This window comes from Scyliorhinus canicula, chromosome 1, assembly GCF_902713615.1.
Source record: "Scyliorhinus canicula chromosome 1, sScyCan1.1, whole genome shotgun sequence".
Lineage (NCBI taxonomy): Eukaryota > Metazoa > Chordata > Chondrichthyes > Carcharhiniformes > Scyliorhinidae > Scyliorhinus > Scyliorhinus canicula.
The window spans coordinates 29,462,590-29,480,942 of record NC_052146.1 but is presented as its reverse complement, the minus strand read 5'-3'; the positions used below and the strand labels follow the sequence as shown (position 1 = coordinate 29,480,942).

The 18,353-nt window shown below is 47.8% G+C and overlaps 1 protein-coding gene across 3 annotated transcripts in view; it reads right to left on the bottom strand.

Moving 5' to 3' along the window:
- The window catches only part of LOC119954419 (clustered mitochondria protein homolog), a 143,746-nt gene that overhangs the window by 74,140 nt on the left and 51,253 nt on the right, over nt 1-18,353 (bottom strand). For all 3 annotated transcript variants that reach the window (XM_038779657.1, XM_038779817.1, XM_038779744.1), the window contains exons 5-8: nt 16,454-16,599; nt 11,048-11,202; nt 2,444-2,569; nt 1,373-1,520 (exon numbers count right to left, since the gene is read on the bottom strand). In XM_038779657.1, coding sequence (XP_038635585.1) covers nt 1,373-1,520; nt 2,444-2,569; nt 11,048-11,202; nt 16,454-16,599 — 575 coding nt within the window. The remainder of the gene's footprint in view (nt 1-1,372; nt 1,521-2,443; nt 2,570-11,047; nt 11,203-16,453; nt 16,600-18,353) is intronic.

Genomic DNA, 18,353 nt, shown 5'->3' with positions numbered 1-18,353 from the left:
TATCGTCGTTATGTGAAGAGTCTTAGAAACAATTGGCACAAGTGTAACTACAGAACGCGAGTTTGAAGGATAGTGCCGAGGAATTATGCTCTGCTAAAGAAAAACTGATCAGTGTAGAGAACCAACTTTCACATACCAAGATAAACTTGTAATGCAAAACTGAGAAATGATGAGAACACTGGGATATTGCTCACAGGAAGTAGAACACTTGAAAGAGGACTTGAAATGCTTAAATGATGAACTTGTAGAAACACATTCAACAAAGCTTGATGAACGTCAAGCATCAGAAGTCCCTGGTAAGCATTGTGCAAAATGCATGGAACAGGAGAAACAATTTCTGATGCATCAGAACAGTTGCTTGAAAGTAGAATTAAAACCAAAACTGACGAACCTCAGTCCAATCTGAATAGCATAAATGTTGGAGATACGCAATATAGCAGAGCAAATCCAGATTTTGAAGCATAGAAGAGAAATCCTATGAAACAAAGTGATGATCTCACAAGTGAATTGGAAGAGTCCAAGGAGCCGTCAGTGACCACAGAAGAAAGATTTTGAATAGAACAAAATGCCCGGGTGAAGTTGGCAAAATTTTATGAGAATTCCACAGATAACTCTGAAACAAAAACAATTCAACTTACCAGAGTAGTTGCTGAGTTTAATGAAAAGATTTGTAAGCTCAAAAACAAAGTCCCCCCCCCCCCCCCCCCCCCCAAACCCCCAAGAACTGCCCCTGGCAGTGCCACAGTATTGCCCAAGCATGACGCCTTTCCCTCCTGGGGGCTGTACTTCCCTTTGAGCCCCCAGTGGGGACAACTGGAAGGTCTGGACCTGTTGCAAACCTGGGGGATGATACAGCGGGGAAGCCAACTAATGATATTTAAATATATGGTAATTCTGTTCCCTACCTTTCATGGCAGGCATTTCATTATGTCATTGGCGGGGGTTGAGATCAATGTCAATGGGAAATCCCACTGGCGTAAAAGCCATTTGGGGGCTTCTTCGATTCTCTGCCCTCACTGGCTTTCCCACCCACTGAAAATGGGGGCAAAGATTTCCCCCTAAAGAAAAACAAAACAGCCAACTGCTGAATAGCGACTGCCACTGAAAACTGTGAGCATTGGAGAAATACAAGATTGGGCTTACTTACTGTGACTGCTGCTTCCAGAGGGCAGCTGATGCCCATGTAACTGTACTCAATGAGCCAATAGGTCAGGTGGAAAAAAAAATGCAAAATGGCTGTTGTACAACCAACCAATTACTAAAATAGAATTCAAAACTTGCCTTTTCCCCAAAGACATTTTCCAGCCTCCCTCCCTCGATCCCGAAGCTTAACAAAGGCCTCTAGATCAGAGCGTTGTTGGCCACCTCTTACCTGCCCAGTGATTTGCTCCTCATACCCCAGTCGTGAGGTATATGCATCCTCAGCCCTCACACAATCAATGGTATGCTGCCTGTGTGGGGTTGTCCAACTGTAGGTTTGGAATGGTGTGGCAACCCTCTCCAACGGGTGACAATTCACCCTGGAAATAAAGAGTGAAAATCACAAAAAGACACTGGAACCATCATATGACCAAAATATTAATCGTATGTTGCACAAAAATCCTCCTAAACTATGACACAACCTTAGCTGTACTTCTTCCAAAATAAAGTGTATTTGGGACATGACAAAAAGCATTTGGCAGAAAACAGAGATAGTAGCACATCCCCAAGATCAAGACAGCGCAATTTCCAGCAATTTCTATAAGGATCAAGGAAAGATACTCCGGATTGCCACTAACCATTTGCATAAAGTTGAAAAATGTCTTCCTTGAAAGACTATTGTAAATCCAAAAGGGATAGTACTCTGCTGGGGTCAGCAAATTCAAAGCACAAAGACTCTCAAATTTAGAACTGACCAGTAATCACACTCACTGAGGCATCCAAAGTAAAGGAGAAACAGAAAAGTTACCCGACGGGGGGCAGATCACTGGGGATAACTTTGATATTGTAGAAATGTAATATCTGTCAATGCAGGGATAAAATGATGGTCGTCATGTTGATTTGGGTAAATGCTTTCTGAACAATTCACACAATAAAATTTTAATGGGCTCTTTTAGAAAAAAGTTCATGGGGTTATATCCAGATTAAGGGTGTTCTTCAAATTGATCTTTTTTTCTTTAAAAATGCATAGGCTCAAACTTAAACCTACATTTTGCAGAGTCCATTAACTTAACTCTGCCAGGTGAGAGAGGAACTGAGTGCAAGCTGGACCTTCTCAGAGGTGGGGAAGTGAGGTAAATTAAATTTACCTTCCAGTGTCATGATACAATTCCAGCACTTTTGAGGCATGGAGTTGGAGGAGGGGGATCATGAAAACAGAGTTTCAGGCATTTTACAAATAAAGAGGTCTTTAAAGCGTGGTGCAGCTGCCTGAACAGATATCGCTCATTAGCTCCATTCATACCTTTTCTTCTGCAATATTGCAAAATTCTTCTTGAATATCAGGCTAATTTGATTCAGAAGCTCCAACAGCGAGTGGCACAGTAGGCTAGGAATGTCTGGTTTTGGATTAAACATATCCACAGTAGACCTAATTTAGAATAGAATAAATTATAAACATCTTTTATTTAGAATAGAATAAATTATAAACAGCTTATTATATTTAGAAAGTATGCAGGATTAATTCATTGCAATGTCTTGGATTGAGACGAGTTCTAACAGAGACAGGTCCATATCGAGATCCAGGATCTTTTTTTCTCTACCTAGCCCCGTATTTCCTCATACTGGACTTCTCAGATTGCACATTCATCGGGATCAATCTGGAGGGAGGGGATACTATCAACTCTTTTGGGGAAAGTTGTTAGATGTAAATGTCCCCCCACCTACGACAGTCAAAAGGCATTTTTCGTCAGCAACATTGCGAGGGTAGTAATGAAATATATCATTGCATGTTTCAGGTCACCATCCATCCATATTACCACCAGCTTAATTACCAGGTCCCATTACCACTGTTTGGCAATCCCATGTCAATAGGGCAGGTATTGACAGAGGGAGGTTTGCAAAATAGCACACTCCCCAACCTCTTGGTCCCTCCCCATAGAGTTACTTGAGAAAAATCTCCCAACAAACAATCTCACAGGGATAGAATTGCACTATCAAGGGTTGCAATAAATGGGTATGAAATGCATTCAGCAAAAAATAAGTTAATGACACAGGCAATTATCAAGGCAAAAATCAGCCAGGAAATCCAGAGAATGAATCGTATTTGACCAACATGACCGAGGTTGTTGATTGGCTAGCAACCAAGAGTGAATGAGGGCCCTGCAGTTGAAGTTGTATTTATGGACTTATGCTTTGGATGAAACGCCACATTTTAGGCTTGTGAGCACAAGGGATAGACGAGGCTGTAATAGCGTGAGTACAAAATTGGCCAAGGAGTAGAAAACAAGTTAGTCATAGAATTTAGTCATAGAATTTAGTCATAGAATTTACAGTGCAGAAGGAGGCCATTCGGCCCATCGAGTCTGCACTGGCTCCTTATTCCAAGGTTAACATCTCCACCCTATCCCCATAACCCAGTAACCCCACACAACACTAAGGGCAATTTTGGACACTAAGGGCAATTTATCATGTCCAATCCACCTAACCTGCACATCTTTGGACTGTGGGAGGAAACCGGAGCACCCGGAGGAAACCCACGCACACACGGGGAGGATGTGCAGACTCCGCACAGACAGTGATCCAAGCCGGAATCAAACCTGGGACCCTGGAGCTGTGAAGCGATTGTGCTATCAACAATGCTACCGTGCTGCCCAAGTTCTGGTGAATTACTATATATTTTGCACTGGAACGCAAGGTTCAGTGCGAGAACTACTCTTGTTTTGATGTACATTAATAATATAATTTTGAAACATCTAAGTTTTTTAATTAATTCATAAGATTTTTATTATTCATGGGATGTGGGTGTTGCTAGCTAGGCCAGCATTAATTGCCCAATCCTAATTGACCTTGAACTGTGTGGCTTGCTAGGCCGTTTCAGAGGGCAGCCAAGAATCAATCACATTGCTGTGGATATGGAGTCACATAGACCGATCAGGTAAGGATGGCAGATTTTCTTCCTTAAATGACATTAGTGAACCAGATGGGTTTTTAGAACAATTGGCAATGGTGTCATGGTCACAATTAGACTTTAATTCCCGATTCTTATTGAATTCAAATTTCTCCAGGGTGGACTTTGAGCACAGGCCCCCAGAAGGCTACCCTGGGTCTCTGGAGTACTAGTCCAGTGACAATAACACTACACTATCGCCTTCACTGTTCGTGTTTCAGACAAGGCCTGCATTTATTACACATTCCCAAATGGCCTTAGAGCAGTTTCCTTGAACCGCAGCAGTGTGGTGAATGTACATAATGTGTAGATTGCAACAGTACTGGAAGGTACGGAATTCCACAATTAAAAAAAATATATTTTGATTCATTATAAACACAGCAAATCCCAAACCCATATTATTCCTGAAGTGCACCACTGAGTCCCCCCACGTATACTTCACTCCCACAAAGAAAACAAAACCTTAATCAAACTAAAAAGACAACCACCCTCTGCCACCCCAACAGCTGGCGGTAACCAGTTCCCTGAAAAAGGAGATGAAGGGCTGCCAACTGGAGTAGAACCTCCCACCGATCTCCTCATTGTATGCTGGATCTTCTCCAGGTGCAAAAATTCCACCAGGTCCCCCAACCAAGCAGAGGCCTTAGGCGGCACCGAGGACCTCCACCCAAGCAGAGTTCACCTCCAGGCTATTAGCGAGGTGAAGGCTAGTCTGCCTGCCAGCCTGCTGCACCAGCGAGTCCAATACTCAAAAAAATGGCCACCAACGGGCACGGCTCAAGCTGAACACCCAGTATCCCTGATATTATATCAAAAGGGAAACCCAGAAACTTGGGACAGGCCAAAACATGTGGGTGTGATTAGCCGGCCCCATAGAGCACCACTCACACCTGTCATCCATCCCTGAAAGGAAACCACTCATGCCTTGTGCACCACCTTGAACTGGATCAGGCTTGACCTCGCACAAGAGGATGTAAAGTTGACCCTGTAAAGAGTCTCACACCACATTCCTTCTCTTCTCGCCCCCCCACCCCGAAAGTCGAAACCCAGATCACCCTCCCATTTACTCTTTACTTCCGCCATCGCTAACATCTGCCCATGAACATCCAAACCCTTCGCCTCCCGCAACTCAGCTAAAGGTCAGGACCCCGTTCATAAGTGAAGGTGACGTCACCAGGGGAAATTAAGGAAGCGAAAAAAAAAATCGCACACCTGTAAGTACTAACTTGATGGGAGTTTTTCGAGGAGGTCACAAAGATGATTGATACAGGTAGGGCAGTGGATGTTGTCTATATGGACTTCAGTAAGGCCTTTGGCAAGGTCCCTCATGGCAGACTGGTACAAAAGGTGAAGACACACAGGATCAGGGGTGAGCTGGCAAGATGGATACAGAACTGGCTAGGTCATAGAAGGCAGAGGGTAGCAATGGAAAAGTGCTTTTCTGATTGGAGGGTTGTGACTAGTGGTGTTCCGCAGGGATCAGTGCTGGGACCTTTGCTGTTCATAGTATGTATAAATGATTTGGAGGAAAATGTAACTGGTCTGATTAGTAAGTTTGCAGATGACACAAAGGTTGGTGGAATTGCGGGTAACGATGAGGACTGTCAGAGGATACAGCAGGATTTAGATCGTTTGGAGACTTGGGCAGAGAGATGGCAGATGGAGTTTAATCCGGACAAATGTGAGGTAATGCATTTTGGAAGGTCTCATGCAGGTAGGGAATATACACAGTGAATGGTAGAACCCTCAAGAGTATTGACAGTCAGAGAGATCTAAGTGTACAGGTCCACAGGTCACTGAAAGGGGCAACACAGGTGGAGAAGGTAGTCAAGAAGGCATACGGCATGCTTGCCTTCATTGGCCGGGGCATTGAATATTAAATTTGGCAAGTCATGTTGCAGCTGTATAGAACATTAGTTAGGCCACACTTGGGAGTGCAGTGTTCAATTCTGGTTGCCACACTACCAGAAGGATGTGGAGGCTTTAGAGAGGATGCAGAAGAGATTTACCAGGATGTTGCCTGGTATGGAGGGCATCAGCTATGAGGAGAGGTTGAATAAACTTGGTTTGTTCTCATTGGAATGGCAGAGGTTGCGGGGCGACCTGATAGACGTCTACAAAATTATGAGGGAAATATGTGGATTCCTTATTAAGAGGCTTGGGGTGGGATTTTCCAGCCATTCCCACTGGCAGAAACTAGTGGTCCCGCCAAAGGAGACCCCCATGCGGCCAGCTCCCTGTGGCAGGGTGGGTGAGCCATGCAAAACGCCATAGACATTGACAGGATTGGAAGATCCTGCTGGAGTTCAATGGTGAGCCACCTCTGCTGTTGGAAAACATGCCGGGGGGGGGTGACGGGAAATTCTGGCTATAAGAGCACAAAAGCCAGGGAGCTATTCCAAACCTATATATAATGTTGTTCAGCTCCAGGTGGTGTGCTGTGTTTTTTCTAGGCACCATGATCTAGGAATGACATGAATTTCAGTCAGCTGCGCTCCGAAAGCTAGTGACTCCAAACAAACCTGTTGGACTTCAATCTGGTGTTGTAAGACTTCTTACTATGAACTTTACTCGCCTGGTTCCTGGGGCGAGGGATTACAGTTGTTTGGATAGACTTGAAAAGCTGCGCTCCTTAGAGCAGAGAAGGCTCGGAGGAGATTTGATAGACACGTTAAAAATTATGAAGGGGTTAGTTTAAGTAAATAAAGAGAAACCTTTTTTACAATGGCAAAGATCAATAACCAGAACAGCTAAATTTAAGGTTATTGGCAAAAGAACCAGAGGCAGCATGAGGATAAACTTATTTTATGCATTTGGAATGGACAGCGTGATAAGTGCTGGATGCAGATTCAAAAGGAACCTCCCAAAGGGAATTGAATAAATACTTGGAAGGAGAAATAAATTGCAGGGAAATGGGGGAAAGGCGGAGGAGTGCAACAAACTGGATTGCCTTTCTAAGGAAGCAGTGCAGATTTGATGGGACAGATAGAACAGTACAGCGGAGGAAGCTACCATTCTAGAGATGGACTATGAGTTACTAATCTACAGAACTTGCTCATCAATTTTGCCTTGTACAAACAACAGCTCCTCTTTAAGTTTCTTGTTTGGTTATTAAACGTAATACTACGTAAAGCAGAAGTATCTTTTTGTGAAAATTGCTGATACTAATTAACCTTTCAACCCAGAAATGGAAAATTTGAACCATTGAGGTTCATTCTGTATGGAGTGAATTGTTCGAGATATTTAGTTCATCTCCTTTTAAATTTTCACATTTTCTTCCTTTTTTTTCCATTTCCTCTCTCTCTCTCTCTGAATCCAATCTTACTTGCCCTTTCTACTTAACCTTTGTTATCTGATTTGATTGTAAGCCGGCCTTCTTCATTGTTTCTTTCTCCAATCCTTGAATCTCACTTGCTAAGACAACTGTTGATCTTGGAGTTCACTAAAATCACAGAGACACTTTGCTGTCCTCACAGCACCCACCATCAGCTCACACGCCTGGCAACTTACTCCACGAATAACATTATAGCTGAAGGGCACAGTAAAAACTCTAATGTCACAGACTGCAAAATGCCCCATTCCAACAAGATTTAGCCCAGGGGCATTAACTCACAGAACACATTATGAAGGCCTGTGTTGTGGGCTGGCCAGGCAATACATCAGCCATAAAACTCAGCGAAATATCAGAGAACAGTGGTGTATCATGTTCCTTTACAGATTAAGTTTGCTCTTAGAATAGTAGTGCAACACAAGACCCATCATGAATTAGGAAGGGGCAAAAAGTAACAGCCAGGGTTCCGGCTCCTGGTTTTCATATAACGACTCCTGCCAAAGGATGCACGTGATGACAAGCGGTGGGGACAGGAATCGAGCACTGCTCCCTTTTGTTGGAATAATCTGCTTGCTGTTTTAGCAGTTTAGTGGACATGCACACTGACACACGCAAATTCAATCAAGGTGATGGCTTGTTAATACAACACAGGAAATGCTACCGCTACTCAGCAAGTCTGGCAACATCCGTGGAGACAGAAACAGATAATTGTTCAGGTCGATGGTCTTTCATGACTGTGGCACTGCATTTTCAATAAAGAGTCAGCATTTTCTGCAAGTAGGCAGTTAAACAACGTACACAACACCAGGCAAGAAAATGGACCGAGAGTGAAGACAGAGAATACAAGACCTGACAGGTCCTATTTATTGGACAGCTACAAGGTCTGGCTGGTCATACCCAGATAACTGCTGCAGAAGATGTCTGTCTTCTAAATTGTGCTTTCATGTATTTGCTACACAATTTCAGTAACCAAGCAACCAGCGATCAGTGGTTTATTTTTAGTGTCAGAAAAGCCAATTGGGTATTTTCTTCTATTAAGCCACTATGGTGCAACAAGAAAGCTCTGTTCTTATCTATGGCTGATAAAAAGCGTAATGAGTTTTACGCTTTTTAACCATCTGGAAATGCTTAGCAGCTTTGTGTTACAAACAGAATATGGGACTCGTGAGCCTAATTTGTGAAAACGTGAATAAAGGGCCTTTTGTACTACATGTACTTGGGGGAGCAGGTTTGAGGGGTCATTTGGCCTACTCGTGCTCCTATTTCTTACATTCTAAGCCAAATCATGAGTGAACTGCTCACGAGCACCAATTTCCTAAAACCATGCAGTTCTCAGTGTGAGCCAACAGGGTAGTGCAGCCTATGCAGAGGAACCAACCCTTTGCATGTTTCACAGAATTACACCATAACTTCAGTCTCTGTCCAATTATCACGATGGGAATCACCAACACTGTGAACCAGGTAAATGCAGGTCTGGAGTTTGCTTAAAATACATGACCAGAACGTTGCTGTTAGCTCAGTACCTTTGCTGCCTACCAGTAGACTGACATCAGGAGCTAAAATCAAAGAGTGGGGCTGGGGGGGCGCAAGTGGCTCAATTGCCAAATGGGAGGAAAATTCCATAGGTCAGCATGTTTAGCCATGTGTTTCCTGGTGCTTGCAGTGCTGAGAAATACATGGCTATACAATGTGACTCACGTTGTTTAAAGGCCATCAACAGAGAACGCATGGCCGAGGCCACTCATAGCCCCATTTTGTACAGTGGAGAGCTTTGATCGCCGGAACTCCCCAGTGTTGTGAGAGATCGGGACACCAGTTTTGGGGGTTCCTGATTGCCGAGACTCCCAAAGCGATCTCTGCACTATGGAGGGGTGCCCGCCCCCTGCCCAACACCCACGCAGGGCACCACCGGCCCAATCACGTGCATGCAAAAAATACTTCCCCATGCCAACTGGCAATGCCACCTGGGCATCTTGTCTGTGCCCAGCTGGCACTCATGTGGCACTACCAAGGTGCCAGGCTGGCAGTGCCAGGGTTCCCAGGTGGCACCAGCAGTGCCAGGGTACCACCCAGCCCAAAGGGCATGCAGCTGGGGGCCTCCAATCCCTTGGGAGAACCCGTTCGTGGGGACCAGTGCTGAACGGCGCTCACCCGAGATCTTGAATGGTGCATGAATCTGGAATCCTCAGATAGAGAGTGAGACGAACTCTCTCGCTCTAATATGCAGATTTGCCAAAAAAGTGATCCGCCCATTGTGATTTACATCGCCACATCTTGGAAGATCGCCTTTAATCTTGTGAGGTGTTGCAAGCCGGGTAGATCCCGGGAGTGGAGTCTCCTGGCCATCGGCCTTCATCCGGCCACGCTGCGACACAGCGAGCTGCTTTTCCATTGGATCGCGCCCATAGATCTCCCTGGCTCTATGTTTAACACATTCGGACAGGTTTGTCTTGACCAGCTTACTGGTCATGGGAGACATAGGTTGCAAGAACCTGAGTTCAATACAAAAGCAATTAGACATTTTTTTATAAATATAAATTTAGAGTACCCAATTCATTTTTTCCAATTAAGGGGCAATTTAGCGTGGCCAATCCACCTACCCTGCACATCTTTGGGTTGTGGGGGTGAAACCCACGCAAGCACGGGGAGAATGTGCAAACTCCACACGGACAGTGACCCAGAGCTGGGATCGAACCTGGGACCTCGGCGCCATGAAGCAGCAGTGCTAACCCTCTGTGCCACCGTGCTGCCCTACCAATTAGACATTTGAGTGGGCTCCCAAATCAATTGGTTTTCCCATAAAAATCGCATCAGTACCTTTCACTTCCCACCGACTTCCAATCACATGATCTGTTCAATTATATCCAGCATGAACAGAGCCTGGGAACAACATAGTGAACCTCTGCTGAGTCGGAGGTAGGTGAATGGAATGGGATAAGAGGTATTTAAATAAGAACAATCGGCCCGACAAGAGAAGAGAGTGACGTGACGCAATTAGGGAAAATTGCATAAATAATTGATGCAGACGGAAACTTGGGTTTATGGAGCGAGCAGGACTGGAAAACCATCACAAATGTGATCACAGCGTAGCTTCTACCATGCAGTACATTCGATAGTTCATCTCTGAGACAAAGTTCAATGTTCATCCAAATGAAGAGGAGGGAGACTCTGCCATTGAAAGATTCGGGCCATGCTTGTTCCACTGTCACAAAGTTACTGACAATTAACACAGATGAACATCGGATTAAATGTTCACACAGAATAAAGCTACGATCCGTGCACAAAGAAGATGTTTTTCAACTGGAACATGTCAGGAATTACAAAATGTCCACAGGGTTTTGACTTCAGAACCTCAGACACAATACGGCCATGCAGCAGGCTTCATGCCTCCCAATTTTATACAACTCTCCCCAACAGTGATGTTGATCTCCAAATCTAGCCCACATGTTTCATAAATTACCCTCAGTGACTGACTTTAATATCTCACGTTTGAATCTATTTGATAACATTCTAACAAGTAAATCATCTGGAACCTCAATGGGTCGGGTTTTGCCACACATTTTTAAAAAGACCTTTTGCCCTGCACGAGTACATCCATGATTAGTACTGAGCACGGGACTTCCACTCACTGGTTAATGTAGAATCCTCGTGTGGATGCAGTGACGCTGACGTGGCGATCCTCCATGGTGATGATATTCAAATACATCAGATCCCCACGCATTTTGCGGTTACCAGGAGGAGGGTTCCAACCACTCACTGTCAGAGACTTCAGGCACTGCAGGGGCTACAGAAGAGGGTACCCATTAGTGAACTCAACCTCCCCATTGAATCCAGAGAAAGAATACAGTTAAAGCAATGCATACCCGAGCCAGGATTTCTATTCACTTCTATAAAAATAATTCTATGCTAGGATGCGGACACTACAATTGCCTTGATTTTTCAATTGAATGAAGAATCTGGAATCATAGAATCATAGAATTTACAGTGCAGAAGGAGGCCATTCAGCCCATCGAGTCTGCACTGTCCCTTGGAAAGGACACCCTACTTAAGCCCACATCACCATCCTATCCCCGTGTGATGATCGGTATTTACCTTTAATACCTTGCCCCTTTAAGAGGCTTGCAACCCTGGGGGACTCCGCCTCTGGCTACGCCCCCAGGAAACAGTATATAGGATAAGGCTCCATGTGGCGAGCACACTACTCTCTCGAATGCAGTCCTGTTCTCTGTATATTAAAGCCTTTGATTACCGACCTCGCTCTCGCATCGTAATTGAGAGTGCCTCAATTTAATCTACAGACACATCAAGATGGACAGCGCTCTAAAACCGGAGAAACTCAACCTGGACGCCAGGTCGCCGGAAGCCCCGGAAATGTGTAAACATTGGCTCCGGTGTTTCGAGGACTATCTGGACTCCTCAACGATTGATGTCGACAGCACTCGCAAGCTGCGTTTACTACATGGCCGGGTGGGCCACTGACTCTCCGCCGTGATCGAGAACGCTACGACCTATGATGCGGCGATCGAAATACTGAAGAAACGCTTCATAAAACCTACTAACGAGGTACACGCCAGACATCTGCTCTCAACCTGCAGCCAGCGTTCCGGGGAAACGCTGGACGAGGTCGTGGAAAGACACAATGCGCTCGCGAGGAACTGCGACCACAAAGCAGTGACGGCAGAAGAACACAGGAACTTACATATCTGCGACGCCCTTGTGTCCGGTATCAGGTCCTCGTACATCCGGCAGCGGCTCCTAGAAGACGGGGCAAAGGATCTCCAGAGCACGGTAACGCTCGCCTCTACTCTCAAAACGGCCCACCGTAACATCCGTACGTACTCCGCGGACCTTGCAAAACCCCTCTCGATCCCCTCCAGACTTGGCCACGCTACAGGCCTGTGCCACGCGACGATCCACTCACTCCGGGGGTTCCCCATGCTATTTCTGTGGGCAAGGCCAGCACCCACATCAGCGTTGCCCGGCCCGCTCCGCGATCTGCAACGACTGCGGGAAGAAAGGGCACTTCGCGAAAGTCTGCCTGGCTGGGCCCAAAGGCCACAAACAAAACCCTCATCAGGCCCAGAAATCAAGCTCCCGGTCTCACAGACCCCGCAACGCGACCGCACCGCGGCCGGGCACGCCCACTTCCGACGCGTCATCGACCTCTTGCGAGTCATGGGAGCGTCCATCTTCGAAACCCGACACGTTCGACCGGCGGTGGCGGCCATCTTGTGACTCCGGGTGGCCATTTTGTGAATTCGATTCTGACGGCCCGCAACTAGGAGCGATCACACTCGATCAATCGCGGCCGAAACACCTGCGAAACGCAATGATGCGGGTGCGAATCAACGGCCACGACACTCCCTGCCTATTCGACTCCGGGAGCACGGATAGCTTTATCCATCCAGACACGGTAAGGCGCTGCTCCCTGCGCACCCACCCCGCCTCCCAAACTATCGCCCTCGCCTCAGGGTCCCATTTGGTTCAAATCACGGGGTATTGTGTCGCTGACCTCGCAATTCAAGGCGCTAAATACTCCCGTTTTAAACTTTACATCTTTCCTCAACTCTGCGGCCCCCTGCTGCTCGGCCTGGACTTTCAGTGCAGCCACCGGAGCCTGACACTGAAGTTCGGCGGACCCCTGCCCCCACTCACAGTATGCAGCCTGGCGACACTCAAAGTTGTGCCACCCTCCCTCTTCGCGAACCTCACTCCCGACTGTAAGCCCATCGCCATCAGGAGTCGCCGGTACAGTACCCAAGACATGACTTTTATCAAGTCAGAGGATCAGCGGCTACTAAAAGAGGGGGTCATAGAGGCCAGCAACACCCCTTGGAGGGCTCATGTATTGGTAGTCCGCTCCGGGGAAAAGCAACGAATGGTAGTGGATTATAGCCAGACCATAAATCGCTTTACACAACTCGATGCTTACCCACTTCCCCGCATAGCAGAAATGGTGACTCAAATCGCCCAGTAGCGGGTATTCTCCACGGTTGACCTCAAATCGGCCTATCATCAACTCCCTATCCGCTCAGAGGACCGCCCCTACACGGCTTTTGAAGCTGCCGGTCGGAAACCGGAGCACCCAGAGGAAACCCATGCAACTACGTCGTGGAAAACGGGGTCCTAGGCCCGAACCCCGACCGCATGCGTCCCCTTAAGGAACTCTCCCTCCCCTGTAGCCTCAAGGCACTCAAACGGTGCTTGGGCCTTTTCTCCTAATACGCCCAGTGGGTCCCCAGATATGCGGACAAAGCCCGGCCACTCATTAAGACCACGGTTTTTCCCCTGACGGATGAGGCCCAGTCGGCTTTCGACCGTATCAAGGCCGGCATCATCAAGGCCACCATGCACGCGGTGGACGAAGCCATTCCCTTCCAAATAGAAAGCGATGCATCAGACGCCGCCCTGGCTGCTACCCTCAATCAAGCGGGCAGACCAGTAGCGTTCTTCTCCCGAACCCTCAATGCCTCGGAAATTCGGCACTCTGCAGTCAAGAAGGAGGCACAAGCCATTGTGGAGGCCGTGCGACACTGGAGGCACTACCTAGCCGGTAGGAGGTTCACCCTCGTCACCGACCAATGGTCGGTCGCCTTTATGTTCGATAACGCACAACGGGGCAAAATAAAGAACGACAAAATTCTGAGGTGGAGAATAGAGCTCTCCACCTATATGTACGATATAAAATATCGCCCGGGGAAGCTCAACGAGTCCCCAGATGCCCAGTCCCGCGGCACATGCGCCAACGCGCAATTGGACCGCCTGAGATCCATCCACGATGACCTCTGTCACCCGGGGGTCACCCGGCTTGCCCACTTCATCAAGTCCCGCAACCTACCCTACTCCACAGGGGAAGTCAAGGCCATGACTAAGGCATGCCAGATCTGTGCGGAATGCAAACCGCAATTCTATCGACCAGACAAGGCCCGCCTGATAAAGGCCTCTGGGCCCTTTGAGCGACTAAGCATTGACTTCAAAGGGCCCCTCCCATCCACCAACCGCAACGTCTATTTCCTCACCGTCATCGACGAATTCTCCCGCTTCCCTTTTGCTGTCCCCTGCCCCGATACGACCTCGGCCTCCGTGATCAAGGCACTGCACAGCATCTTCACACTGTTTGGTTTCCCCGCTTATATCCACATGTACATCGTTCATGAGCGATGAGCTGCGTCGGTACCTGCTCAGCAAGGGCATCGCCTCGAGCAGGACGACGAGCTATAACCCGCGGGGAAACGGGCAAGTGGAGAGGGAGAACGCGACAGTTTGGAAGGCTGTCCTCCTAGCCCTACGGTCAAGGAGTCTCCCTATCGCCCGCTGGCAGGAGGTCCTACCCGATGCCCTGCACTCCATTAGGTCGCTCCTCTGTACGGCCACGAACGAGACCCCTCACAATTGTTTGTTTGTCTTCCCCAGGAAGTCCATCTCTGGGGTCCCGCTTCCACTCTGGCTGACGACTCCGGGTCCAGTCCTACTCCGGAGGAACGTGAGGAGCCATAAAACGGATCCAATAGTCGACAGGGTCCACCTGCTGCACGCAAACCCTCAATATGCCTACGTCGAGCACCCCGACGGCAGGCAGGATACGGTCTCCCTGCGAGACCTGGCACCCGCTGGCTCTCCCACCGACACTCCCACCGACCCCGACCTTTTCCCCACCGACCCCCCCCCTTCTACCGACGGTCCCCGCCCCACACCGACCGCCGACTCCGACAGCGCCTCCCCCATAGCGCCCCCTGGCCCCAGCCGGCGCCGACCACCCTAATCACCCCTGATACCCCCCCCTCTCCAAGGCGGGCAAAGGCTCAGTCAACCATGCTCCCGGATAGACCGCCATCGGAACCGACCGCATCCACGGCGCCATCACCGGAGCAGCGAAAGTCAGCACGGACGATCAGACCACCACAAAGACTGAACTTATAATTTAAAACACTTCACCCCCGACGGACTATGTGTTTTTTTTAAACAGGGGCAGCAGGGTAGCATGGTGGTTAGCATAAATGCTTCACAGCTCCAGGGTCCCAGGTTCGATTCCCGGCTGGGTCACTGTCTGTGTGGAGTCTGCACGTCCTCCCCCTGTGTGCGTGGGTTTCTTCCGGGTGCTCCGGTTTCCTCCCACAGTCCAAAGATGTGCGGGTTAGGTGGATTGGCCATGCTAAATTGCCCGTAGTGTCCTAATAAAAGTAAGGTTAAGGGGGGGTTGTTGGGTTACGGGTATAGGGTGGATACGTGGGTTTGAGTAGGGTGATCATGGCTCGGCACAACATTGAGGGCCGAAGGGCCTGTTCTGTGCTGTACTGTTCTATGTTCTATGTTCTAGGGGGTGAATGTGATGATCGGTATTTACCTTTAATACCTTGCCCCTTTAAGAGGCTTTGAACCCTGGGGGACTCCGCCTCTGGCTACGCCCCCAGGAAACAGTATATAGGATAAGGCTCCATGTTGCGAGCACACTTCTCTCGAATGCAGTCCTGTTCTCTGTATATTAAAGCCTTTGATTACTGACCTCGCTCTCGCGTCGTAATTGAGAGTGCCTCACCCCGTAACCTCACCTAACCTTTCTTTTGGACACTAAGGGCAGTTTAGCATGGCCAATTCCCCTAACCTGCACATCTTTGGACTGTGGGAGGAAACCGGAGCACCCGGAGGAAACCCACGCAGACACGGGGAGAACATGCAGACTCCGCACAGACAGTGACCCAAGCCGGGAATCGAACCTGGGACCCTAAAGCTGTGAAGCAATTGTGCTACCCACCATGCAACCGTTTAGTTTAGTCCGAAGTTTAGTAAGTCTCTAAGTCAGCGAGACGAGAACTACAACACTCTTCAGAGAGCACTTATTGTGAACATTAAACTAGCTTGATATGACAGCCTTGTTTCCTGGACATCATTCTCTAATCCTCCTCATTTTGTCTCACCAGAAATTTCTGAATGCTGCGCTTTTCCAAATACAAAGGCAGCAGAACGTTTGTGAACAGTGCAGCTGTTTCTGTTTGAATACACAAATATCACGTCACTCTATTTGCCTCACAACACACCTTGTTATCTGTGGTTAGAGGCTGGAGGAGCGAAAGGGGTCGATCTTTGGATCCTGGCAAGACATATTCTGGAGGAGAGCAGTCAATAGTCTCAAGTGGTTGGTCCGAACAAGAACGCCTTTTCCTCTTTCCAGTTGTATATATATCTAGAGGGGGGGAAAAATTGTATTCATAGAATGTTTACAATACAGAAGCAGGCCATTCAGCCCATCGAGTCTGTGCCAACTCTCTGCAAGAGCAATGTGGTTGGTCCTACTCCCCCCACCCTTTCATCACAGCTCTATAATATTTTTATCTTCGGGTCCTTATCCAATTTCATTTTGAAAGCCGATCACTGAAACTGCTTTCACTACTTTCTCAGCCGGTACATTCCAGGTCCTAACCACTCACCGTGTAAATAGTATTTCCTCATATCACTATTCCTCTTTTTGCCAATCACCTTAAATAGATGTTTGCAAGCTCTCGATCCTTCCACCAATGGAAACAGTTAGGTCAGCATTTATTGCCCATCCCTAGTTGCCCTTCAGAAGATGGTGGTGAGTTGCCTTCTTGAACCGCTGCAGTCATTGGGGTGTAGGTACACCCACTGTGCTGTTAGGGAGGGAGTTCCGGGATGTTGCCCCGGAGACAGTGAAGTAACGGCGATATATTTCCAAGTCAGGTTCATGAGTGACTTGGGAGGGGAACCTCCAGGCGTTGCAATTCCCAGGTCTCTGCTGCTCTTGGCGTTCTAGATGGTAGTGGTCATGTGTTCTGCCGAAGGAGCCTGAGTGAGTTCCTGCAGTACATCTTGTAGATGTTACACACTGCTCCTGCTGTGCGTCGGTGGTGGAGGGAGTGAATGCTTGTGGAAGGAATGCCAATCAAGCGGGCTGCTTTGTCCTGGATGGTGTCAAACGTCTTGAGTGTTGTTGGAGCTGCACTCATCCAGACAAGTGGGGAGTATTCCATCACACTCCTGACTTGTGCCTTGGTGGTGGTGGACAGGTTTTGGGGAGTCAGGAGGGGAGTTACTTGCTGCAGGATTCCCAGCCTCTGAACTGTTCTTGTAGCCACAGTATTTATATGGCTTGTCCAGTTCAGTTTCTGGTTTGTCTTCATCGGTTTCTGTCTATCCTTCTGTCTATCCTTCTATAATGAGACCCCTCATGATTTTAAACACCTCTATCAAACCCTTCTCAACTTTCTCCAAGGAGAAAAATCCCAGTTTCAGTCCATTCATGTAACCAAAGTCCCTAATGTCTGGAACCATTCTCATAAATCTCTTTTGCACCATCGCTAAAGACTTCTTTCCAATAGGCGGTGCCCAGAATTGAACTCCTGTTGAGGCTGAATCAGTGTTTTATAAAGGTTTACTGTGACCCCCATGCTTTGTACTCTATGCCCATTTTTATAAAGCCCAGGATCCTGTACGGTTGCTCATCAGTCTCAGGATATGGGGTTTGCCATTCAGGACTGAAACGAGGAGAACTTTCCTCCCTCGGAGGGTATAAACTTATGGAATTCTCTGGCACGGGAAGGCATGGAGGCCAAATCGCTGAACATATTTAAGAAGGAAATAGAAACATTTCTAGACACTAAAGGGGTCAAGGCAAATGGGGACAGCACTGGAGTGTGGCGTTGAGATAGAGGATCAGCCATGATCATATTGATTGGCGAGAACAGGCTCAAAGGACTGAATGGCCTACTCCTGCTCATATTTTCTGTGTTTTTTTAAATAATTTAGAGTACCTAATTAATTTTTTCTAATTAAGGGGCAATTTAGCATGGCCAATCCATCTACCCTGCACATCTTTGGGTGGTGGGGGCGAAACCCACGCAAACACGATGGGGGGGGGGGGGGGGGGGGGGAAATGTGCAAACACCACACGGACAGTGACCCAGAGCCGGGATCGAACCT